Source organism: Phalacrocorax carbo, chromosome 9, assembly GCF_963921805.1.
Source record: "Phalacrocorax carbo chromosome 9, bPhaCar2.1, whole genome shotgun sequence".
Classification (NCBI taxonomy): domain Eukaryota; kingdom Metazoa; phylum Chordata; class Aves; order Suliformes; family Phalacrocoracidae; genus Phalacrocorax; species Phalacrocorax carbo.
In genome coordinates this window covers 35,770,134-35,795,701 of record NC_087521.1, presented here as the reverse complement: position 1 = coordinate 35,795,701, position 25,568 = coordinate 35,770,134, and the positions used below count along the sequence as shown (strand labels likewise).

The 25,568-nt window shown below is 58.1% G+C and overlaps 1 protein-coding gene across 3 annotated transcripts; it reads left to right on the top strand.

Moving 5' to 3' along the window:
* The first annotated feature begins 1,104 nt into the window (after positions 1-1,104).
* FRMD6 (FERM domain containing 6) lies at positions 1,105-21,255 on the top strand. Of its 3 annotated transcripts, none has more exons than XM_064461137.1 (14): positions 1,105-1,220; positions 9,109-9,291; positions 10,061-10,151; positions 11,525-11,667; positions 12,347-12,423; positions 13,107-13,293; positions 14,480-14,635; positions 15,408-15,473; positions 15,582-15,650; positions 15,847-16,021; positions 16,784-17,119; positions 17,230-17,355; positions 18,073-18,164; positions 18,284-21,255. In XM_064461137.1, exons 2-14 carry the CDS (start codon positions 9,193-9,195, stop codon positions 18,566-18,568), a joined length of 1,902 nt encoding a protein of 633 aa, XP_064317207.1. In that variant the 5' UTR covers positions 1,105-1,220; positions 9,109-9,192; the 3' UTR covers positions 18,569-21,255. The 3 variants fall into 3 exon arrangements, with proteins under 3 accessions (XP_064317207.1, XP_064317208.1, XP_064317209.1); XM_064461138.1 differs by having other exon boundaries at positions 1,105-1,224; XM_064461139.1 differs by having other exon boundaries at positions 1,106-1,220; positions 11,525-11,604.
* Positions 21,256-25,568: the final 4,313 nt, after the last annotated feature.

The following is a 25,568-nucleotide window of genomic DNA, read 5'->3' as shown; positions in this document are numbered from 1 at the left end:
GGAGAGCAGCGCGTTGTGTTCCCACTGCCAGTACTGTGCACTTGTATAATGTAATTACCCAGCACGATCTGTTGAGCCGCAAACAGATTTCAGAAACTAGTGTCAGGGTATTCACAGCAGACCTGCTCTTTATTTAGGTCTGGGAACAAGCGGCTGTTCTCTCCCAGGGCCTCGTAGAGACTGCGGGGGCCTCACTGGCCTCGCAGGTCATCCCGAAAAATGCCTATAGACACTTAAAAGTGAGGAATAAATAACTACTCTGAAAACAACCTCACCAGATGGCACTTCTGAAGAAGGAGCGGCTCGGAGATGATTTGCTGCTAATTTATGGTGCTGCTGCTGTTGCTATTCCCGTCCTGGGTCACCTACGGAGAGGGACCCGTGCGTGCATTAGCTCCGTTACGTGTGCTGAGCGGCGGCCGCCTGTCACACGAATGAGCCCAACTCACCTTCAATCCAGCTGCCAGGACATCAGTGGAGTTTTTAACGGGAATGGGATTTGGCCCTAATTCTGCTCCTGCCTCGACCCAGCTCCTAAATACTGGCTTAATATGTCAGCGGCACAGCCAGGGCTGGGGAGACTGGGCTGGGTGCAGGGGGTGCTCGGGCTCCCCCTCTCCAGGGATGCTGGGGTCCCGGCGGGAGACATGTGAGTCCCCTCCCCGAGAGATGCCCATGTCCCCCCAGGAGGATGCTCAGGTCCCCTCCCCGGGTATGTTGGGGTGGGTATGATCTCTGGGGATGGTATATTCCCTGGGGAGGCTTGGGTCCCCCCCCCGGGGAAATGCTCAAGTCCCCCAGGAGCCCCTGTGTCCTCCCCAGAGGATCCTCAGGTCCCTTCCAGGTCAGGGTTGTGTTCCCCCGCGGAAAGACGGGACCCCCAGGATCGGGGAGGGGGGGGGGAACCCCACTTCCCGCCCCTCCTCCGGGGGGAACGCTCGGGTCCCCTCGCCGGGGCCGGGAAGGTGCTGGGGTCCCTCGGGGGCTGCTCGGGTCCCCTCCCCAGGGCTGCCCGGTTCCCCCTCCCGGGGCCGTCCCGGGGCCGGCGCTCCGGCGGGAGGCGGTGCCGGTGCCGCTCGGGGCGGTGCGGCCCGGGAAGGGGCGGGGGCTGGGCTGGGCTGGGCACGGCTCCGCTAGGCTCGGCTCGGCTCGGCTCGGCTCGGCTCGGCACGGCTCGGCAAGGCAGGGCTCGGCAGGCAGCGCGGTCCCCGGAGCCGCAGGTAGGTGCGTGCCCGGCGCCCCGCACCGCGCTCCCGGCCCGGTTTAGCCCGGCCCGGTTTAGCCCGGCCCGGCTCAGCTAGGCTCAGCTCGGCGGATGCCGTGCTCCCGGCCCGCCGCGGCCCCCCAACCCTCCCCACCCCGGGGGGCTGCCGCGGGTGGGCCCGGCGCGGGGTATCGTGGGGCCGGCGCGGCTGCTTGTTGCGCTCGGGGGATGAGTTGGTGCCGGAGAAGTGCGAGAGGCTCCGGCTGCAGGAATGCGAGTCATTTCCTCCGCCCGCCCGCGGGGGGCTGAAGGCGAAGGGCAGCCGGGCGGCTCCGCCGGACCCCCCGCCCGCCCCCGCCGCCCCCGGCCCCGCCGCCCCCCGCCCGCGGGCCCTGCCTGCCCTGGGGTCACGCTCCCCCACGGGCCTCCTCGCCCGTGGGAGCCCCTGCTCGCGGGTCACGCTTGCCCACAGGTCCCCTCACCCATGGGTCACGCTCACTGGGTGGGTGCCCTCAGCCATGGGAACCTTCGCTCGTGGGTCGTACTCACCAGTGGGTCACGCTCACCCACAGGTCTCCTTGTCTGTGGGATCCCCTCACCCCTGAGTCACACTCACCCATGCATCCCCTTGCCCACAGGACCCCTCACCCCTGGGTCACGCTTGCCCACAGGACCCCTTGGCCCTGGGTCACGCCCACCCATGTGTCCCATTGCCCATGGGGCCCCTCGCCCCTGGGTCCCATTCACCCGTGGATCCCCTTGCCCCTGGGTTACACTTGCCCATGTGTCCCCTCGCTCACAGGTCCCCTCACCTGTGTGTCACAGGTCCCCTCTCCAGTGGGGCCCCTTACCCATGGGTCACACTCACCCATGGGTCACCTTGCCTGTGGGACCCCTTGCTTGTGGGTCACACTTAGCAGTAGGTCCCTTTGACCATGGGACACTCTCACCAGTGGGTCCCCTCACCTATGGATCCCCTTGCCCATGGGTCCTCTGGTCTGTGAGACCTTTTTTCCGTGGGTTGTATTCACCCATGGATCACACTCGCCCGTGGGACCCCTCACCCATAGGCCCTGCCATCTTTGGTCCCCTCACCGATCCTCTCATCCACGGATCCTCCTGTTTCTGGGTCACAGCCGCCTCTGGGACCCTCTTGTCCATGGGCCCCACTCACCCATGGGTGCCCCCACCCGTGGGGGTGCTGTCGCTCAGGGTGCAGGTTGTTGATGCCTGCTAGTGCCACTAATGGTCTTCTCCGTGTTTCCCACTGGGGGTGCAACTCCCTGCCAGGTTCTGGAAGCGGCAAGGATAAACCCGTGCAGCTCTTAATTCGGGCTTTAACTGACATCGGGCCCTCGTGGCAGTGAGGAAACTGGGGCTGATGTTTCCCAGGACTGTGCTTCGTGTTCCCGTGTCCTTTGACTCACACGTGGGATTAAGGCGGTGCTGGCCCCGCTGTGCCCCCGGCCCCGCTGTGCCCCCGGCCCCGCGCCGCCTTTGCTGTTGTCTTGCGGTCCTGAATCAGCCTTTTTTTTTCTGCTCACGGCCGATACGTTCCTGGTCAGGAGGGTTTTTTTTCCCCCTCTGTGCCAAAGTCTGCTTTTCCAGAGATGCTTTGGCGTGGCGCTGATGGAGCTGGGCACGCGGAGCTTTGCTGCTCTGCCTAATTCCCGGGCTGGTTTGTGTCGGTGTTTTTCCATGGGGCTCGCTCGCCCTCGCCGATTCTTGGATAGAGCGAGGATTAATTCAAGCTCTTTTGCTTGAAAGTGATGTTGTTTCATTTAAAAATCCCAGTCCCGAAGGCGTATTGGGGTTTGGTTATAGGTACTGGCTTTTTACTATCGTTTTGTAAAGGGGTTTCTTTTTTTAAACTGGGTTTATTCAGGCTCTTTAAACCCAGAGTCTGTAAGCAATTATTCCATTACATGAAAGTCAGTACGCTGAAAAAGATTAATTCAGACCAGATGTAAAAATAAATGTGAATTTCAAATTAAGATGATGTCAGCTCCCTCCTGCTAAAAAAAAATAAAAAAAGCAGCCTTTGGACTCCAGATGGAGTACACAAGTGATGGCAGTGGTTAAAATATCTGCCTGCTTGTTAATTGAGTTTTATGCTTTGCTTTTTTGCTCGCCTGAAAAGCGGGCTTAGGATATTTTTCAAACCAAAAAAGAAAAATCTTTTCCCCGTTGCTGCTGGGCCAGGGAAGTTTATGGAGGCTTTGGCGTGGCCGAAGAGCTCTCCCAGCCGGAAAAGCGGAGAGCAGCGCTGCTGGGGAAGACAAATCCCCCTCTGCCCACTCCGGGATTTAAAAAAAAAACCCACCTTGGTTTGGCTTCGTGTTGCCAGATCTGGAGCTGGAGGCGAGGACGCCACGGACCGCAGCGGGGGCAGAGGGGGCTCTGGGTAGTCCAGGCGCGGTTTTGTGCGTTTCGGCGTAAAATGGAGCTGGTTTTTGGGCTCTCGGCCGTCTGCAGAGCGCTTCACATCCCTTTTTTTTTTTTAGCTCCCCATGTGCATAAAGCACTGTGCGTTTCCGGGAGCGGGAATGGGTTTGGGCGCTGGCCCCACGCAGGGGAGTGTGCCTGGGAGCGGGGCACTGGGGATGGGGCTCCCCAAAAGCGCTTTCCCCCAGGAAGGAAGGGTTTGCCCAGGGGCTGAGCATCTTGCGGGTGCTGTTTTATTAAGAAGGGACATCCATGGTTTGGAAACCTGGGGCTGTGCTGTCTGTGGCGTTGGGATGCAGGGTGGTGACAGCGGCCCTTATGGCTGCTTTGTGGTCCAGAGAGCAGATACTGCAGCCAAGGCCCAGGGCCAAATCCCAAGGGATTTATGGATGCTGCTGGTAGCGTGGGCTGCAGCCGGCCCGTGGAGGGGGAAACGAAGGCGCTGCTTTGCAGCCATGTGCATCCTCCGGAGCGATGCCCGTGGTCCCGAGAGCTGCACCTGGGCACTGGGGAGTTTTGGCTCGTTGCTGGTGATGCCAGGGATGGTTCATAAAGCCCACTGGGAATGTGGAGGGGGATGGGATCCAGAGCCATGTGCCCCATCGGATGTGGGGTGCCCTGTGGGGTCGGTGGTGGCTCCAAGCACTGGTCCTCCCCCCCAGTCTGGTCTTGAAGCAACTGGATGCTCTTAGCAGATATTGCTGTAATCCTGAAGGCTCGGGGCAAAGTTTTCCGGAAGGAAATAAAATGGAAGGGGCTGGTTCAATAGCAGAAGAGGGAAGAGGAAGAGCAGGCGCCGTCCCTCCCTCGCTGGAGCCTGTGCCAGCGACATCCATTTCTGTGTGCATCCCCAGCGGAGGCCAGGCAGCTTTATTTTTTTTAGTGCACCAAAATAAAGGAATGAAGAGGCCTGGAATGGCTCTGCCATGGGTGGCAGGCGGATGGAAAAATCAGCACTTCCAGGCCGGATTCAGCTCTGTGCGTGGCAGAAGGACAGGCAGGGGGAGCGGTTTGCCGAGCTGCCGTGGCTCTGCCTGTGTTTCCCCATGCCCTGATGCGAGGTCCCGTGGGGCTCGTCCCTGGCGCTGGCTGCGATTGCAGCTGCGACGGAAATAGGAGGTGACGGAGGGGCCGTTATCCCATTTTTGGGATGATGCGCTTGGTTCAGCCCTTTGTGGCCATCCCCAGGTGTCCCCAGCACCCGCTCTGCCCGTTGGTGGTGTCCCGTTGCAGCAGCCAAGGGCGAGGAAGAGGGAGGAAGAAGAGGAGTGTTGCAGGCGAGCTCCTGGGGGGACCTTCGTTGCAGAGGTTTTTTGGACACCTCCAGTGCTCGGGGCATATACTGGGGCTGGTGGGGCTGGCCCCCGGCTGCCCAGGCTGAGTTTCCAGCATCCAAATAGCTTTTGTGGCAGATGAAGTAATGTAATATTTATAACTGAGTCCTTTTTCCCAGTGAAGGTCTCTTTCATCTGCCTCTCTTCATTAGGAGGAAACTGTTGAGTTCATGAAGAATTGGAGACGATTTTAATTACGGGGCAACCGCAAGCAGGAATTAATCTAGCTTTTGGGTTAGTAGAGGCTGCATTAAGTGACGACCTTAAAACTTGTAATAACAGCTCACGCATACCTGCGCCCTGTGATGTGGGGTAAAACTGACTCTAAACACTTAAAAACAAGAAATTCCTGCCCCGTGAATTCATCTTCCCATCTCGCTCTGCACTTTGGGCAGCCTCTCGCTGCGGGACGGCCCGTGCCTACGTGTGGATCTCGTGCAGAATCCTTTTCCTCGCTCCTGTGGTGGCTTTGGGGGGTGGAACAAAAGCCTGGCGATGGGTTAGATGGCTGATAGGGCAGAATTTTTTTAAAAAATTATATTTTGGCAAGGGGAGGATGAATTTGAGTGATGGAGAAATGGGCTGGATCTGTTTGGGGGCTGGAGGTTGCAGCAGTCGGCACTGTGATGGTCTGGGCAGGTACCACGGGGGTACAAACCTGACCCAAAACCATGGGTACGGAGACCCAGCTGCTTCTTTTAAGTGTAATTAAATATGTGGAGGTGGGAAGAAATGCTGCGCACCCAAACCAGCCTCACTTCGCGTGCACAGAAGCTGTGCGCTTGCTTCTTCGGAAGAAAAACCCACCTCAGCCAGCGAGTTCAAGCAATGTTAAATCCCCAACCCTGGAATGGCATCCAAATTTGTATTTCCTGTGAATGCCTGGCACACCACTCCAGCACCTCCGTCTAGAACCGGGCCCAGCCTCAGCCTGCCCTCAGCCGTGTTTGCAAGACCCTGGGCTGAATAAATCCACCGCCGAGTCAGCACGGCCCGAGCTGCTTTCCCAAGCTGCCCCGGCCGGCAGGTTTATTGCGTGATGTTTTCTTTACAGCAGAGCTGTGCGACCGGGTTCATCCCGTGGTGTTGGTACCAGGGGCGGAGACGGTATTCCAGCAGCCGGGGCTGCAAAACACGGCGGATCAAGGGATTTTTTCCGCATAGACCCTGGAGTTATAAAGCACGTAAGGGGTTTGCAATGACTTCCTATGGAGTTTTAATGCTCATTTCCCTATAGCAGGGAAAGAGCGGCTGGAAGACCTGGGTCTCCTGGCACTGCAGAGGTTGATCCATGCCCAAGTCCTCATTCCGAGTGTTTTTTCCAGCTGGCTTTGCTCTCCGGATGGAAAACCCCTTGCAAGACTGCCTGGGGAGGAGGTTCCCACTCAAGCTGTGGGGTGACCTGCATCACCCCCTCAGTGCAGCCTTCCAGGGGGGCTCTCCCTGCAATCCAGGCTCTTTCCAGCTCAGAGCTGGGCATGTTTATGCTTCCCATTGGTGCTTGTGCTGGAGCAGAAGCGACTCGGCGAGGGCAGCGGCACGGGGTCCCGAGGAATCAAAGCTGACATTGTAGGAATGAGCAGCAGATGCTCGGAAAGAATTTGCCGGCGTCTGGCCGAGGCTGCTGGAGGCACATCGCCCTGGAAAGGGCTTTTTGTGCCCCGTTGCTAAATCTGCCACGGCTCCAGCTTGCAGAGGGCTGGCAGAGCCCCAGGGGAAGCTCCTGGAACTGAGGGGGGTCTCGCAAAGCCACCAGCCACCCTCATGGTGCCCTACACAGAGAGCGAGGTCGTCTGGTGGGGTGTTATCACCCAGCAGCGGGAACCGGAGCATTTTCTCTACAAATACCAAAATACATGTGGTGGGTTTTTGTTTTTCCCTCTGGTGTTTTGCTTGCTGTTGCAGGTAGAGCCCTGCAGAGCTGCTGCTGAGGGAGATGTTTTCTTTGGCTCCGGCAGTGCCGTCCCCACCGAGCCGCACGATGCCCGTGCTCCGCTGACGCCAGCTCGTGTGTTTTAATCCCCGATGCTCAGGGACCAATTCAGGCTGCAGGAGGAGGAGTAAATATATTGACTGGCATGGGAACGAACAGCCCTGGGATGCCAAGAGCAGCATAGTGCCGCGGGGAAGCTCTCCCTGGGGACACACAAGCTGCATGGCGGGGCCCGATGCCCAGCCCCTGCCTGGTTTTTAAAGGCAGTTTGGAGGCAGTGAGGTGATGAGCTGTGACATCGGGGCTTTTGGCAGTGCCCTGAAGACTTTGTGTCATTTCCAAGTGCTCTTAAGAAGGTGTTTTCCTTGCGAGTAGGGCTGTGGCTGAGGAGGGACCCAAGGAGGGACCCGTTCCCAACTGGCCGCTCCAGCCTCCTTCCTGCAGCAAGGATGCTATGGGGCTCCGGGTGTGCAAAGCTGATGCTGCGGTGCTGCCAGCAGAAAATAACCTCCTGGGCATGGTTTTACCAATAAATCAGGGGTGGTTGGTGCCTGTGGTTGTAGCTTTGAGCTGGCTGTAGCCCACAGAGCTGTGGTGGGAAGATGCTCTGGTGCACTCATCTGCAGGAGACCTTTGGGAGGGAGCAGGGTGCTGGAGGGTGCCCCAGGGCACGGCTGCTTTGCTGGGGACGTGGCGCCCTCCCTGCCGCGGTCCCGTGCAAGTCACTTCATGCCCAGCCCTGCGTTGGCGCACGAGAGCTGCCAGGCGCCCAGCCGGGGCGAGGACGTTTGCCAAATACCTTCAGCCCCATTTTGTTCATCGCTGTGATTTTTAATGAACCTTGAAACCAACCCATCCGCCGCGCTTTTTGCTCCCGCTTGGGGTCAATCATGTCTGGGCATGGCTGCGATGCACAGCCGTGATGCACAGATGCAAAGCATACATGCAATGCACGGCCATGATGCGCAGGTGCAAGGCACAGCCACGACGCGTGGCCACAATGCACGGGTGCAATGCACGCCTGCAATGCGTGGCCACGACGCACAACCATGATGCACAAATGCAGTGGACCCGTGCGGCGCATGGCTGTGATGCACAGCTGCAATGCACAAATGCAACGCACAGGTGCAATACATGGCTGTGATGCACAGATGCAATGCACAGCCACGATGCATGGCCACAATGCATGGATGCAATGCATGGCCACAATGCACGGCCATGCTGCACAGCTCTGCAGGGCCTTGGTGCTGCAAACCCAGAGTGGCACGGTGAGAGAGCATCACCTCTGGATTTCCCAACTTCTGCAAAACCCCAGTAACTACCTAACACAACGTCACCTCGGGGCACTTTTTTTCCCTGCTGTACAAATATGCAAGTTAAACTGTTTTGGAAGCCAAAGGCATTTTCATTTAGACCAAAGCAAATATTTGGTGAAGAGGGAGACACTATACCGTCCTCGGTGCCAGCAAAAATAGTTTAGAGTTTAAGGATCTGTGCTCATTGTGTCATGTGTGCATTTGTGTCCCTGGGGATGGGGGTGGTGTTGTAAAAAGAGCTTGAGGAATACTTGCTCTTGAAAATAAGACAAAACCGAATTGCCTGGGGTTAGTGCTAGGACAGATTCACCTACTCGGCTCAGTATGGATTTAGGCAAATGCTGGGAAATGGCAAGAGACAGCAATTCTCATCTGCAAATCATTGTCAGTGCTTGGTTTGGTTTTATTTAACCCCCATAAAGAGCTGGAGCCGGGGGGATGATACTGGAAGGGATGCGGGGGTCCTGTCATGTCTAACCCCGCACCAACCCCTCGTCTTTCTGCTGCTGGCAGCAAAACCTGCCGCTCCGCCGTGCCGCTCCCCTCCGGCAGAGACGCATTTGCTCCCAGCAGATAAACTTTTTTATTTTTTTAATGATGCCAGGAAAGCCTTTCCTGAGGTTTTTCTGAATCCGAGCCGGGAGAATAAAACTGCTGGGTCAGTTTTTTGGGCTCGGCCGCAATCCTGCGCTGCCCTAACCGCGGCGCCAGGGTTGGGATGCGGGGTGGCTGTGGCTGAGTATGCTCAAGGGTTTTGGGGCGGCCCCTGTGACCCCCACTTCTGGGGACACGGTGGTGGGTGGGAAGGATGCCCACAACGGAGCATGGGAAGCCAGGGGTACCGTGCACGGGGCTCAGCCCCCCTCTCACCCACAGGGATGGCGCCCACGGGGACCGAGGCCGCCCCGGCCCGCCGGTGAGGTGCCCACCGCCCACCCCGAGCCCCGAGCCCGGACCACGATGAACAAACTGACCTTCCACAACAACAGAGTCATGCAGGACCGCCGCAGCGTTTGCATCTTCCTCCCCAACGACGACTCCCTCAACATCATCATCAATGTAAGGCGGTGGGGGGGGCCAGAGAAACACCCCAAGCAGCGACGTTTTCATTGCACCCACCCAGGGGCTTGCAGCTGGCTGCGTTTGCAAGCTCTGGTTTTAATTTTGAGCCTGCCTGCTCTCGCCCTGCTGGGGAAGTGCACACGAGTTATTCACCCTGAAGGCTGCGGCAACGTTTTACGCCCTCCTGCTTCTTCTTGACTCGATGTGCTGCTGGCAGCGCTGTGATTTTCAGCGGGTGACCTGCTACATGGCATCCCACTGGGTGGCACCACGAGGAGCGGGCAGTCCTTCCTCCTTCGGTCCTCGCTCCACGCATCCGTTGTGGTTGGCAATTTGGCCTTGTGTACCCCAGGAAATAAGCAAGAGGGGGATTTGACTCTGATTCGGATGTAGTATTTAACATAAAATTCCTCCACTTTTTTTTTTTCCTTCATTCCCCACCACCTGATACTCTGGTTTCTGGCCCCAAAGCCATCTCCCCGGTGCTGGGCTCGTTGCAGCGAGGTCTCCACCGCTGCCCACTGCTCTCGAGCTGCACCATGGTCCCCTGTGCATCCCATCCCTGGGAGAGCTCTGGTCCTGCACCCCAGGGTGGGAGCCTGCTTTTGGGCACATACATGTTAGCCCCATGGAAAAATGAGCCCCATGGCCCAGCCTCTCACCCCCTATCCTGCTCGGGGACCCGGTGGGGGGGATTGGTGCTGCCTGCCCAGCTCAGATCCCCGGCTGGCAGTGGGGACCATGTGTAGGTTTTTTCTTTTTGCAGGTGAAGATTTTGTGCCATGAGTTACTGGTGCAGGTGTGTGACCTCCTGAGGCTGAAGGACTGTCACCTCTTCGGGCTCAGCGTCATCCAGAGTAAGACAGGGGCTTATGCCATGGGTTTGGTGCCCGTAGCTGGTCCAGCCTGATGCCATCATGGCTTGGCAAGGCATGGTGCCGCTGGGTCACGGGTGTATGTTTGCCCAAAGGTGGGTGCAAATTTACCCAGCCCTTTGGTGGCCTCTTGTTAGGTGATGAGGAGGTTATCACAGAATCCCAGCTGGCAGGGGTTGGAAGGGACCTCTGGAGATCATCCCATCCCACCCCTGCTGGAGCAGGCACCCCCAGAGCAGGGGCACAGGGCCGCGTCCAGGCGGGGGGTGAATGTCTCCAGGGAAGGGACCCCACAGCCTCTCTGGGCAGCCTGTGCCCCTGCTCGGGCACCCGCACAGGGAAGGGGTTTGTCCTCATGTTCAGGGGGAACTTCCCGTGTTCCACCTTGTGCCCATTGACCCTTGTCCTGGCGTTGGGCACCACTGAAAAGAGCCCGGCCCCATCCCCCTGACACCCACCCTTCAGGTATTTATAGGCATTGATGAGCTCCCCCCTCAGCCTTCTCTTCTCCAGGCTGAACAAACCCAGGTCTCTCAGCCTTTCCTCACACGGGAGATGCTCCAGTCCCCTGAGCATCCTGGTAACTCTCCACTGGACTTGCTCAAGCAGTTCCACATCCCTCTTAAACTGGGGGGCCCAGAACTGGACGCAGCACCCCAGATGTGGCCTCACTGGGGCAGAGCAGAGGGGGAGGAGAACCTCCCTCGCCCTGCTGCCCACACGCCTTTCCATGCCCCCCAGGACACCGCTGGCCCCCTTGGCCCCAGGGGCCCGGTGGTGGCTCAGGGTCACCTCGCTGCCCCCCAGCACCCCCAGGGCCTCTCAGCAGAGCCGCTCTCCAGCAGGTCCCCCCAGCCTGTGCTGGTGCGGGGGGCTGTTCCTCCCCAGGGGCAGGGCCTTGCACTTGCTCTTGTTGAATCCCCTGAGGTTCCCCTGGGCCCAGCTCTCCAGCCTGGCCAGCCCTCGCTGGGTGGCAGCACGGCCTTCTGGTGTATCAGCCGCTCCTCCCAGCTCGGCATCATCAGCGAACTTGCTGAGGTTACGCTCTGTCCCATCATCCAGGTCACTGATGAACATGTTGAACAGGACAGGACCCAGCACAGGCCCCTGGGGAGCACCACGAGTGACAGGCCTCCAGCCAGACCCTGCCCCGTTGGTCACGACCCCCTGAGCTCTGTTGTTGAGCCAGGTCTCTGGCCACCTCACTGTCCCTCATCCACCCCACACTTCTTTAATGGAAATTATGGACCCCCCCATACCACCCACCAGTGGGTCGGGGGGCGGGGGCCAGGGCAGGGCTCAGCGGGATGCAGGGGACGTATGGGAGATGCTGATGCCACCTTTGTCCCATCCAGACAATGAGCACGTGTACATGGACCTGGCCCAGAAACTCTACAAGTACTGCCCCAAGGAGTGGAAGAAGGAGGCCAGCAAGGTCAGCGGTGAGGTCTTGCATGGAGAGCTGACGGCAGTAAGGCCACCTCTGTCCCCACTGCAGGTCACTTCCAGGACACGGGAAAATGCTGCCGAGGGGTGGGGGGGGCACCTGGCTGTTAGCCAGCGTGGGGCAGGGGCGCGGGCGTGCGAAATGAAACCCGAATGATGTTCGATGGCCGTCACCCCAAGTCCCACCATGTGCCCCAGCTGGGGACGCGTCCTCCATGCTCCCTACCATGGCGGTGGGAGTTTTTCCCTCCCTTATTTCTTTATATTCCAGCAGAATTTTTAAGGTGTCCTTTTCTTCCAGTATCTAAAATCATGCCTTTCTCTTTTTCCCCCCAAAGTGCCTTTTAATTTCAAGGCAGCGTGCCAAGGGGATTGGTGTGAGGCTCCTGTGCTGGTGCTGAGCTGGGGACTGGTGGGTGACGGGCTGGAGAGGGACAGTGGCAGTGGAGGGCTGCAGACCCCTGGGGGTCTCAAACCCAGCCACCTGCTTCTTTAAGGCCAAATCCCCTTCCTGTTTCAGCATACTGGGGAAGAAAATAGGTGTCAAACTCTAGTTCAGGAAAAAAATGCAATCGGCGTTAGCGAGTGAACTCCTCTGCGGCTCTCACCCCATGGGGGACAAGGGGGTGGCCGTGACAGACCTGGCCCCGGTGAGCCAAGGCGAGGGCCCCGGGGGCTGGGGTGTGACGCTGGGGTCTCTGCAGGAGCCCTGAATATCTCCTCCATTCCAGGGGATCGACCAGTTTGGCCCCCCGATGATCATCCACTTCCGAGTGCAGTACTACGTGGAGAACGGCAGGCTGATCAGGTAGGGTGCACCCACCCGTCCCCACCGCGGCAGGCACCCACCCGGGGCGAGCACCGCTCGCTGGGGCTGCACAGCCTCGGGATGCTGCCTCTGCACCCAAAACCCCTTCTGTTGGGGCTGTTCGTGGCTGGGTGCCGGGGCAGGTGGGGATACCGCCCCCAGCCAGCGAGGAGGAAGCCTTCTGGGGGGCTGGGGACATCGTGTTTAGGGTTTTGTCGCAGCTTAACCCGTGGCACAGCCGGGTTTTAATTCACACGCGTGCCTGTGGCTGTGAAGAATGGCATTGCATCTGTCAGCTTTGACTGTAAGAAAGAAGCTAAAATGGGGAGCTTGAGGTCCTGTTTCAGAGAAAAAACAGTTTTCAGGGTCTTGGGCACGTGGGGACACGATGGCATCTGCAGCCACACAAGGATGCTTTTGGGGGGGATTTACTTTGGCTGTGGGAAGCCTGGAAATTACAGCACAGTGAAGTGGCTGTGGTTTTGGAACACCTAATGGGAGCCCCAGCTTTAATGAACCAGGGGAAAAGGGGACAAATGACTCGGCACCCAGCCCTGCTCCCTCTGTAAGAGCTTCCCACCGGGAGGAAGGTGCTGGAGTAGTCTCCCACCCCCTGGGCTGGGTGGTGGGTGGGTGTCCCGCTGGCTCCCCTCTCCTCCCGTCTCTCCTCTGCTCCCCCGCAGCGACCGGACGGCACGCTACTACTACTACTGGCACCTGCGGAAGCAAGTGCTGCACTCCCAGTGCGTGCTGCGCGAGGAGGCTTATTTCCTCCTCACCGCCTTCGCCCTCCAAGCTGACCTGGGCGACTTCAAGCGCAACAAGCACTACGGGAAGTACTTTGAGCCTGAAGCCTATTTCCCCGCCTGGGTAAGCGTGCCACGACGGGGTCCCTGCTCTAAGCTCGTGTGAACCCCTGCGACGCTGCTGCTGCTGCTGGGCTACTCGGAGGCTTCCCGGGCATCCGGCGTTCCTCCTGCCTCCCCATCTCCAGCTTAGTCCTGGTTATTAATAACCTCTGACAACTGCAGGGCTGCAAATAGCTGTGGGCAGGGAGGGTCGTGGTCCGTGCGGTGGCTGGGGCAGCCCACGCTGCTGCTGGGGATTTCCCTGTGTGCTGCAGGTGCTTGCGGGGCTTCCTGGGATGCCACGTGCCACCGCGGCATCACCCCAGCCATCATCGTGTGCAGCCCCTCAGGCTTTGCAGCCCTTTGGGAACTGCTGTCCTCCGTGCGGGCAGCAGCCGTGAGTGTCAGCAGCTCTTGGGACAGTCCTGGAGGGAAAATGAGGCAGGGCACAGTGTGACATGGAGCCCCAGGTCACCTCTGACCGCAGGCAGAGCTGGGCACTGGGGTAATGCGGGAGTGGTCCCGGCAGCAGCAGTGGCACAGGCATCTCCCAGCTGGGACCCCCTTCGGCAGGGACCCTCCTCCCCGCAGCGAGGGCTCAGCACCACCCTCTGCGGGGTACCCAAAACCAAGTCTGTTTATTACAGACAGGTAAATATCAGAGAGGAGCGGCGAGGGGCTGCACAGCCGTGTGTGATGTGCCCTTGGACCCCAAACAGCTGAACCTCCCCCGTGGTTCCCCACAGCTGGGGCTGCCAGTGGATGCTGGCTAGGGGAAAGTTAATAAAAGTTCCAGGCACCATTGCCCACTTCACGTGCTTTCTGGGTTTTACCCCAAAATCTACCAGCTTCTCTTTTTTTCACACATGCCGCTGAGGAGCAGTGGCCCCGGGGACGTGTCCCCAGCCACACGGGGACCCTGTGCGTGGCTCACCCTGCGCCGGCATGGGCGTCACCGGTGGCGTGAGCTCCATGGGATGGGCATGCGGAGCAAACGTGCTCTTCCCAGTGGGAAATCCTGCTGGCGAGAAGTTGTTGGCTGCTGTATCTATTTTATTTTTGCTTGCAGGTCTCTATAACAGGGCATATTGCTCTGATTTCCCTTTTCCCTGGAAACTGCCGCTGCCCGGGAGCGCCGGGGCTGGTGGCCGGTCCCGAGCGAGCACAGAGCGGCTGCCCTGGACGAGCTTCTCTTCTCCTCCAAACAGGTAGTTGCAAAGAGGGGCAAGGACTACATCCTGAAGCACGTCCCAAACATGCACAAAGATCAGTTTGCCCTGACGGCCTCCGAAGCCCATCTCAAGTACATCAAGGAGGCCGTCCGGCTGGACGACGTGGCTGTGCACTACTACAGGTTGTACAAGGTGAGCCCCGGCCGCGAGCCCGGGATGGGCTTTGGGTTCAGGGCTGCGTCTTATTGAAAGAAGCAACTGCCGATCAATTTCTAAGGTATTTTGGGAAAAGCTGCATTGGAATTGGCACTCACTGGCTGGAAATGAGCGGTCTCGAGGGCAGCGCTTTGCTCCCAGAGGCAGGGAGATGCAGCTTTTTATAGTCCTGCCATTTTCTACAAGTTACGGAGAGGCGAGAGGTTTGCCAGGGTGCGAGGAGACAGCCACGAGATTTCTGGGATCCTATTTTTTGGTATCCCCTCCTTAAGAAATATATGCTGGGTTTTTCTCCTGGGAACAAAGCAATTTGTTTGCTGGGAGCTGGTCCTTTGCAAACCATTTTAAAAACCATCCTTAGATTAAAGAGAAGACTTCGGGACATCACAGGGTGCTGCTGCAGGAGCAGGTTGTGCTCAAGTGTAAAAGCGCCCCAGCTCCATTTCTGAAAATCCTTCCAAATTTTCTGAGGTTAAACTGCTTTTCCAGACCCCTAAGCTGGGGCTTCTGTGGGCAACAAGGGTGGTGGCAGGTGCCTGGGGGTGAGACTGGCAGAGGATGCTAGAGGATGAGACCGGGCAATGTGTGTGCATCATTAATGTGGCACATGCTGCCTGCGGCTGTTGTTGCTGCGCGGGAGATGGGGTGATTAGAGGAGGATACCTGGGCTGGGAGGGGGGAAGCAGATTTATCCACTTCGTGCTGGAAATCATATATTTAAAACCATCTAATTTTTTTCCCCCCTTAGGACAAAAGGGAGGTGGAGGCCTCCCTGACACTGGGGCTGACGACACGGGGCATCCAGATCTTCCAGGTAGGCAGTGGAGTGAGGGCGATGGCTCAGCTCCCTGCCCACTGCCAGGCAGGCATGGGCAGCCCCTGCTGGCACCCTCAGCCAGGCCCGCCTCTCCTCTTTTTGCAGAACTTGGATGAAGAAAAGCAGCTGCTCTACGACTTCCCCTGGACAAATGTGGGGAAACTGGTATTTGTGGTGAGTGCAACCATCCCCAGGCAGAGCATCTCTGCCCGCATCGCTCCTGGGCTCTGATTTGGGCATGGGGTGGTGTTGCACAGACCCCAGGCAGGGTGACTGTGATCTGGGGGGTTAATAGGTGGGCTGCAACAGGGCTGAGCGAGAATTAGAGTATTTTTCTCTCCCCGGCTGATGATCCCCCTCTCCCATGCAGGGCAAGAAGTTTGAGATCCTGCCAGATGGGCTGCCCTCGGCCAGGAAGCTCATCTACTACACGGGCTGCCCGCTGCGCTCCCGCCACCTCCTGCAGCTGCTCAGCAGCAGCCACCGGCTCTACATGAACCTGCAGCCCATCCTGCGCCAGGTCCGCAAGCTGGAGGAGAACGAGGGTAGGTCCCCCCCTGGCGTGCAAATCCCACTGGTGCCAGGCTCCCACCCGGCTTTTCTGCCTGCTCAAGCGCCTGGCCCTTGTGCCAGCCCCGTGGCTGGGAGTGGCGGGGATCTCTGCACCCATGTCTCCCTTGATCATGCATCAGTGCACCCCAGTCCTGCTCGACAGGCAAACCCTCTCCTGGGTGGGCTGGGTGTCCACAGACTCCCCCAGCTGCTTAGGGGTGGCCCAGTTCCTCCCAGTGCCTCAGTGAAGCGCTTCCCAGCATCCCATCTCCAAGCTCAGAAAGCCTTTGTGCCGTCCTCATCTTCCTCTTTCCCCTCCTCATTTTATTCCTCCTCTTCTCCCTCCTCCTCCTCTTCTTCCTCTTCTTCTTCCTGTTTCACCTGATGGTGTTGTTCCTCCTCTTCCTCCTCCTTCTCCTCCTCTTCCATCTTCCTCCTCCTTCTCCTCCTTTTCCTCCTTTTCTTCCCCCTCTTTCTTCTGTTCTTCTTCCTCTTCTTCCTCTTCCTCCTCATCCTCTTGGGAGGGATGGCACAGCACAGAACACAGCAGGTTTGAGGCTCCCACCTCACCATCCCCAAATGCCACTGGGACAGGGCTGACTCCTGGAGTGACACCCTACTGGGCTTGGGTGATGGTGCCCCTGGGTGCCAGCGGGGGGGTGGGGGTGGCCATGCCCATCCCAGGGGGGTCAGGGCACCCCAGGGGGTTGGGGTGCAGGCTGCCACATGCCGACGGCGTGCCACTGGCCTCACAGAGAAGAAGCAGTACCGTGAGTCGTACATCAGCGACACCCTTGACCTGGATATGGAGCAGCTGGAGAAGCGCTCACGGGCCAGCGGCAGCAGCGCCGGCAGCATCCGGCACAAGCGCCTCTCCCGGCACTCCACCGCCAGCCACAGCAGCTCCCACACCTCGGGCATCGAGACCGACCCCAAACCCAGGGAGATGGGGCCCGAGGACGGCTTCTCGGGTGCCGGCGTCCACCGCAAGCTGAAGACCTGCAGCTCCATGACCAGCCACGGCAGCTCCCACACCTCCGGGGTGGAGAGTGGTGGGAAGGACCGGCTGGAGGAGGACTCCCAGGATGATGGTGAGACACCAGCTACCCTGAGCACGGGCTTTTGGGCTTGAGTCTCATCGGGTAATTGGGTTGGAGGGTGCTCTGAAGGTGCATCTCAATGACCTCCTTCCTGTCTGCAGAAATCGAGATGCTGGTGGATGACCCCCGGGAGCTGGAGCAGGCTGGCGAGATGGAGGTGAGCCCCGACATGTGCGTCTACATCACGGAGGACATGCTGCTGTCGCGCAAGTTCAACGGGCACTCGGGTAAGGTGGCGGTGGCGGCTTTTATTTCCAATTCCCCAGTGCAGCTCAAATCTTTGGTGTTCGGCAGAGCAAAATTACCCCGAGGCATCCGTTTGGGACGCTGGGAAAAGCTGTTCACTCAGTGCGTTGAAGCAGAGATGGGGTAAATTTGGTGAAGCTATAAAAAGAAGGGGTTGCCCGGGAAGGGTGCAGGTTTTGCACGGAGGCAGCTCTGTGCAGCCGCCCTGTGGCACGAGGGTGTGTGCCCAGGCACACCAGGTTTTTTTGAGATACCAGGGGACGATGGCAGGATCTGCCCGCAGGCAATGGACATAGTTTCAGTGATGTTCTCAATTGCTGGCCCCTGCTCTTGTTTTCGTGACAACCCATCCCTTGTTCCCATGAGCACGGGCGCTGTTATCACACGTGTGAGCCTGTTTTCTACGGAGCTGTGCCTGCACCCACAGAGTTGCCTGCTTTTCCAGCTTCGTGCTGGGTGCTACTGGGAGGTCTCCGGGGTGCCAGGCTCCCTGGGGATGCCTTTGGGTGCTGTTTTGGTGCAAATTTGAGATGCTTTGTAGGTAAAGCTGTTTGCAAGCGGAGCCATCGGGGCCCTGTTGAGCTGAGGGTGCCCCAAAGCAAGGACAAGCCCCTAGGTGCAGCAGGCACAGATCCCGAGAGAGCTGAGAAGCCTTGAAATAATCTTCGCACCCTCATCTTCCTCTCTCCCCCACGTAGGGCTAATTGTGAAGGAGATCAGCTCCTCCACCTCCAGCTCCTCAGAGACGGTGGTGAAGCTGCGGGGGCAGAGCACCGACTCCTTACCCCAGGTACGTGGTGCTGGCGGAGCTTTGGTAAAACCCAGAGCCCTGCTGGCACCAGGGTTTTGCGTTTCCCCGACGCCCTTGGCTCCCCGGCAGGTCCTGAGGTCTCTCTCTGCTTTGCCCAGACAACGTGCAGGAAACCAAAGACGTCAACGGACCGGCACAGCCTGAGCCTGGATGACATTCGGCTCTACCAGAAGGACTTCTTGCAGCTGGCCAACCTCTGCCAGGACACGGCCCAGAGCTACACCTTTGGCTGCGCCCACGGGCTGGAGGAGGAAGGGCTCTACTGCAACGGCTGCTTGGCCCAGCAGTGCATCAACATCCAGGAGACCTTCCCCGTCAAAAGAACCAGCAAATACTTCTCCTTGGATCTCACCCACGACGAAGTCCCCGAGTTTGTCGTCTGAGCGCCGCGGGGGGCAGGACTGGCTGTCCGCCCTCAGGAGGGGAGGCTGGGGCTCCCTGCCCTGCGCCGGGGGCCGCCAACGCCGCCTTGCCCCCACACCGCTCCCTGCAAACCGAGGCTGTGGAAACCATTGCACTTGGAGGATCATCCCGATGGCGGGCGGGATGGAGACCCCCGGGCATGGCGGAGTCTTGCCGGTGGTCCCCCAGCATCCTTTCTCCTCCGGATGAGTTTGTGCAAAACACAAGTTGTCTTATTTCGACTGGGAGAAACGCAATTCGTTTGAGCTGGCAGAAGCCAACCCGTGTTTTCTCATTGCCTCGTGGCACGGTAGCCTCTTCCTCTCCTTGCCCCCATCCTCAGCGCTGCCGCCGGCTCCGGTGGTGGCTCGGTGGCATCCGAGAAGAGAGGAAGTGCCGGATTATTGTGTTCAAGTCAAGCCAAAGAAATGTAAATACCCTAAAGGCCAGTATGGGGAGGGAGAATTAAGCAATAACCAGCCGGGAATCTCCAGGCAGGGGTGATGTACCATGGAGGAAGGCACGGCCAGCGGCTGCTGGGGCAGAGCATCAACCCAGTTCTTCCAAAACGCGCGCTGGAGGCCAGGCCAGAGCGGTCCCGGCAAGGCGGCTGGGAGCTCTCGGAGCCGTTTGCAGCTTGGTTTTTCTCTTTCTTTTTTTTTTTTTTTTTTTTTTTTGAGAAAAAAAACCTACCCAAGAAAACCAAAAGCAGAGGAGAATGGAAAAGAATAGATCATCTGTAAGGATATTGCAATAATGCATTCCCAACTTCAAATATATAGAGATTACATATATAAATATATCAAGGTATGTATGTTTATATATGTCTGGATCTTATAGACCCATTTGCATTTTACTTCTGCTCTAAAATCCCTTTTATACAAAGGATCTGCCTCTCTTCTTTAATGAACCATATAAACTATCATATTTTTTTCTAAGCACTAAGGTGAGAAAACAGACTTTCCTCTTGAGAAGAATCTGTATGCAACCGCGTTGTAAGTGTGGCTCTTCCCGCTGCAGCCTCCGTTGTGTTCTACCAAGGCTTTTCATGCATCTTTAAGTCTTTTACAGTCTGAACAGTTCTGCTAAAGGATGATGGCGACGTGCTAGAAAAACCCAAGGGCGGCTTCTGAGCGTGTCCTAGGGAAGCTAACCTGCCCAGGTGTAACATTTACCATCGGTACCGGAGGATAAAGCATTACAGCAGCTAATATTCACAGCACAATGCCTTTTTAGTCGATATTTTTAATTAGAGTTTAGCGATTGACAGCCAAAGTTTTGCCATATTTTGATATACCACCTTTTTTTAACTGGAAACTTTTCTTAAAAAAAAAAATATTATTATTTTATAAATAAGCACAATCTTATTTTTATAAGAAATGTTGGGGGAGGGAGCCGAGAAGGGGAAACTGGTACCAAAAGAAAAGGAGCATAGCTATAGGCACAGTGCAAAAAACAAATCGGCGTTATTGCGCTAGGGGAGCTGGTTGGGGAGAGCATCGGGTGCTGCCGTAGCTCTGCGCTACGGGACCTTGGCACCGGCACAGCGTGTCCCCACCCCAGACCTTGATCTGGCCTGGCACGAGGGATTTTATGGGAAAATAATGTAGATAGCCAAATGCGAGCAGGAGGCTGGCGGCCCCTAAAGCCTCTCTTTGTCTCCCCTAAAGCCGCCCGGGGCAGCCGGAGGGATGCTGTGTGGGGGCTCAGGGCTGTGTGCCCCACTCTGGTTTTGGGGGGACCGCAGCAAACACCCCAAAAGCCTCTCTTGTGGGCACCACATCCCAGGCTGGGATGCCGGGGTTTTCTAGCAGCAGCCCCACCCCAGACCCCCCCATCCACGGCCAGGTTTGCGGCGTAGGGGGGTCGGTGTGTGCACCGACAGCGTGGGCCAGCGTGCTGGAACTGCATGGGCTGGTACGGGCAGGAAAATCCCCTAAATTCACCCCCAGCCTCTTTTTTTTTCCCCTCTGCCAGCCCCTGTGAGGCAGCAGAGCTGCAGCACCCAGCTGGGGGGTCCTGCTGGCACCATCCCCCGCCGCCGAGCCCCGGGTGCCCTCCGTGGGACCTTCGCCCGCTACTCTGCAGAAGCACGGAGTTGGAGGGAGCAAAAGGGTGAATTGTGTAACGAAATGCTCGATGCTGTTCAGAAAGCATTGGGGGGGGGGGGGCACAGCTAGACCAGAGCCTCTCCATTTCTTGCCCACCCCCGGCCCCATTATCCTGCAGCCGAACGCGAAGCGAAACATCCCAGCCAGGGTTGGAGCCACGCGGGGGGCTGCGATGGAGCTCAGCCCTGGGCAGGCGGGAGCGGTGCCGGGCGAGCCGGCGGGGCCGTGCCGGGGATGGGGGCACACAGAGGTACCATTTATTCTGCAGGTGGCCGCGGTGGCTGTGCGGGTCCCGCGGGGGACGGGGTGGCTGTGCCCGCCTGCCCTTCGTGCCGCTGCAATAATGAGCTATCTGTCTGCACGAACGAAATAGTCCTTTCTGTGAAAGGATCTTCCCATCAGGGCGATGGGAGAGCCAGTGACTGTGTTGCAAAAGAAAAACACAAGGGAAACGATACAAAACCCCCCGCAGCGAATTATTTTGTACCAATGAAGTTTGTTGTGTGCCTTTTGCAGTACGGCTGGAAATGACAATAAAGTGACAGTTGTTTGCGTTACTTTGACTCTTTAAAGTGCTCCTGGGCTTAAGTGAGTGATGAAACACACGTGGATTTAATGAATGTGTTATATTTATCGTGCTCTCCACTCCAGCATCACTCAGCTCTGGAGAATAGGTTAAGGCGACTCCTGCCTTGGGTTGGGGAATGGATGGGCTGATCCTTTCAGTCCTGGTTTTTGGTGATTTCTAGAAAAGCGGTCCCCGGTTCTGGGGCTCCCGCGTTGGGAGGAGGCACAGGGGGACCTGCAGGAGCCGTCACTGGGGTTAAGCTCCTGAAATAAGTGGGGGCATGGGGGTGGCTGCAGTAAGCGTTGCAGATGGGGGTGCCTGCTCTCCTTGTATCTCTGCTACGCTGATGGCTCTGGCTGTGCAACCCAGTGAGCCCGATGTGGGGTGCTCAGGGGGGTCCCCGACCTGTAGGAGCTGGAGGAGCTCCTAGGGCATCAAGGTTTGAGCCCCTCCTGGGTGGCTGCTGTCATGGAGCTGGGTGGGCCCAGCAGTCCCAGTGGGAAGGGTGGGGGTCAGCACTGCACGGGGCCGGGGCACCCCCTGCTTGCCCTGGGACGTCAGCCCGGCTCCAGCACCCCCAGAGGCCATTAGCCCACAGCTCACTGTGCCCCCTGGCTGGCCCCAGGCACGCCTGGCCCCGGCCAGGCTGCTGAGCAAGGTGTGATTTGCTTTTTTCCTAATGATTCCCCTCCAAAAATGCTCCCCACTTTCCAGAGCAGAGAAGCCCAGCACAGGCATCACCCCTTAGCCTGGATGGGTGATGGTGACAGCAGGGCCCTGGGGTGCAAGGTCTGTGGTGGGCTGGGGGGGGTCATAGCCTGTCCCCAGCTCCCCCGGCCCCCCAACCCTACTCCCCCCAGCCTGGCTGGCAGCTGTGAGCAGCGACATTTGCTGCCATCCTGCGGCACCGCAGCACGGCGAGGGGCTGCGGGACCCGGCTGGGGGCTGCGGGCAGCTGGGGCTCGGCTCCCTGCCTTGGGCAGCGGGAGAGGCAGCAGTCATCAGTGTGATGAACGAGGCCGTCCTCTGCCTCCTGCACCGCACCCCTTTAATCCCCCTTTCTCCCTCCTCTTCTGCTTGGAGCGGGCTCTGCTTGGGGAAGGTGGGATGGGTATTTGGGAGCAGCGCCGGGGTGAGTTTCCCCAAAAGGAGATGCTCCACTATGTTAGAGACGTGACCCAGAGCAGGATCCTGCCTGAGAGCCTGGGACAGCATCCGGCCTCGGGCCGAGCAAGGGGGATGCTGGCAGAGCTGCCGCCTCCGAGAGCTCCTCTCGAGGAGCCCGGTGGGGATTTCCCGAGGCCCCACTCTCTGCAAGTGGGTGGGCAGGGGAGGCTTTTCATTTTCTCTTTCTCAAGTTGATGTTTTTCGGGTGAAGCATGTGGATTCTCCAATGTCTGATAGAGGGTTTGTGCTGCAGCCTTCCACTTCTCCAACACCCAGGGCCACCCTCCCATCTCCCATGCCACTAGCGCTAATTAAACTCCTCAGAAGATAATTAGCCAGCTCTTCTCTTCTTGATTTTGCCAGGTTTGCTGATCCTGGCACCTACTTCCTCCAGCCAGGGAAAGCTGCTGTGGGAGGTACTAACAACCACAGCCTTTCCATGTCCTCCTTCCCTGTTACCCGAGCAGCTCTTGCTCTTGAGTGTATTGATCCTCTTGCATCTAAGCAGCTCCTAACGGCAAAGACACAAGCAGTAGAGAAGGAAGATAAGGGCTATCTGCTCGGTCTGATGTGACAAATTCACTGTTATTAGCAGCAAAATCCCAGTTTTCTACAGAAGATGAAGGTGAAGGTGAAGCGCCTGTTCTCCCTTGGGGAAGCAGCATCGCTAAAGCCTCCTGAGTGGTTTCTCCCAGCACGTGCCACCATCCTGCAGGTCTGGTTGCGACCATGTGCCATGCTAACACTGGGACCACTGAGGCTACAGACATCCCTCAGGAGCCTGGGGCATCCCTGGGACCTGCACTAGAGCCTGCCCACCTTTGCCATCCAACCCCCCCTCCAAACACCCTGGGAGAGGGATGGGGGTGGAGATGTGGGGCTGCGCACCCCTGGTGTGGGGTATCCCCACTGCCCCCTCCCCTGGCACCCTTGGCACCCGTGGTGGAGCGGTGCCAGGGAGCACCCTGCGCCTTTTCTACAGGCTCTGAAAATAATTGCGCATTACCAGCAATTTCCCTTTGTCCTCCAAAAATAGCCCTTGTCCTCAGTGAGGCGGGTGCTGACCATCGGGCGGCCGTGGGTCTCGGGGCCTCATTGCTGATCCCCGCTAACACCAGACATTTTCAGGGCAGCTAATTGCTTCACGCAGGAGGGAGGAGCACGACGGGGCGAGCAGCTTCTGGGAGGGGGGCTGCATTGTCTGCTACTAAGTATAGCCTCCAGATTTCATCCCTGGCCTATAAAAACCCTAAATTTTCCTAAAACCAGATGTTGAATGGTTTTCTGCAGGAGCCGGCAGAGCGAGCCAGCCCTGCCACCCATGGGGGGAGAGGGAGAGGGGTCTCCCCTCCCAGTAGGCTGTGTTTAGCAAAGACTAGTACCCCAGCTACACTTTTAAATTAATCCTCCTCCATTTGAAGGCATCTGATGGCTTGGCCCCCCACTGCTTCTTCATCTCACCACGGGAGAGGTCCCCAGGGGGAGAAAGGTCCTCCAGTTCCCATCCTGGCGTGTCCCCAGGCAGCCTTGCACCCACGCTGGCCTTTTCCCTGGGATGCTCCCTGGTGCTGGCAGCCCTTCCGCTGCTCTGCGTTACCATTTCACAAATCTAAGCTTTCACACACACACAAAAAAAAAGCTGCACTTGGGCCATTTCATCTCCAGTCGCGCCGCGTCCAGATTTTGCATCTCCTGCCATCATTTCGCGGCAGCCCGAGAGGTCAAAGACTTGGGACTCATAGGGCGAACACATGCAAATGCCATTTTTATGCAGCCAACTGCAAAATGCACTGAAAAAAAAGGAAATGCAGTAGTATCGTCTTTTTTTATATATAATTTTGCCACCAGATCAAAATGGGTGGTGCTTTCTCCTGCCGTTAATGCAGCAAGGGCTGTCCCCAGGCATGGGCTTTGCAGAGCATCCTCCTTTCACCAGCCCTTTCAAAACAAGTGCTGCTGGACGTACCCTCTGACATCACCCCAATCAGGCGCCGATGACTAATTGGTGATAAATACAAAAATATCCCATGTGCAGGTGTCTCTTTGGGCCAGGGACCTTCTGCACCCTGAAATTATCATTGGGTGCAACGCTTTTATTTAATGCAGCATCGCACATCCCCTGCGCTGTGTTCAGGGTTGGTGGCTCAATGTGTCCGGGGTGGGGGGGCCAGCCCCAGCCCCGTGCTGGGTGCTGCCCAGGGTGGGTGCCAGGCCCCTGGGGCCAGCTGCAGGTGGGCTCTGTGGGTGCCAGGGTGACGTGCTGGGGCTGACCTCCTCCGTCCCACTCGCAGGGCAGCGAAGGAAATCAGTCATCGAGTGTCGCTGTGGAAATGGGAGGGGAAACCCGGTTCATGGCAGCCAGCGCCTCTCTGCCAGGAACCCTGCGGAGCTCGGCCAGCGGAGGGGTGACACACAGCCCCCCGTGCCCATCGCTGCCAGCCCCGGGGGTCCCACTGCCACCCTTTGCAGGGTGCCTGTGCCTACCGCCGCAGGGAGCTGCATCCCGTGGGACCCAGTGGTGCTGCCGCAGGCACAGCTTGCAGCGCCGTGTTTTGGGGGGCATGCTGCCCCCCACCTCTGCCATGCCCCCTGCCCCAGCCTGGCCCAATGAACACATTAATATACTTTCAATATATATAAGTGATACGGGGCCATTGAGACCTCCAGAGAGCGGAGCTGAAGGTATAGCCATGAGCACACAGCTGGGCTGGCTGCAGATATTTCGGGGTGCAGATGGAGAAAAGGAAAAGGCCACCTTATAAAAACCCAAGCAGTGCTTGTCAGCTCTCTTGTGCTTCTGAAATCTTCCACCTGAAATCCTAAACGTTGGGCAAGTGGGCTCACACTGATGAAAAAGAAAATATAAAATACTGAGCGCTGGGTGTTCCCCTGATCTGCGCCCTGGAGAGGCAGGTAGAGGCTCAGATGGGAACTTCTGAGCTGGGAAGGACCCAAAGGGAGCAGACAGGGGGCTGGGGGTGCTGGAGGGGCGGGTGGGGGCTCACTTAGTCGGGAGACCCCACACCAGGGCAGAGGTGTCACTGTTAGGGGGTCTGGGGGTAGGAAGAGGGGATCCAGGCATGGGGCATTTGGAGCTGTGAGGTGTGGAGGGCAAGAGAGGGCAGGGAGGGGTGC

Excerpts from the sequence above, each read along its gene's own strand:
- FRMD6 (XM_064461137.1), top strand. The coding sequence starts at position 9,193 with ATGAACAAACTGACCTTCCACAACAACAGAGTCATGCAGGACCGCCGC. Across the intron at positions 9,292-10,060 it reads CCCTCAACATCATCATCAAT|GTGAAGATTTTGTGCCATGA; the intron begins GTAAGGCGGTGG and ends TTCTTTTTGCAG. Across the intron at positions 18,165-18,283 it reads GCACCGACTCCTTACCCCAG|ACAACGTGCAGGAAACCAAA; the intron begins GTACGTGGTGCT and ends TGCTTTGCCCAG.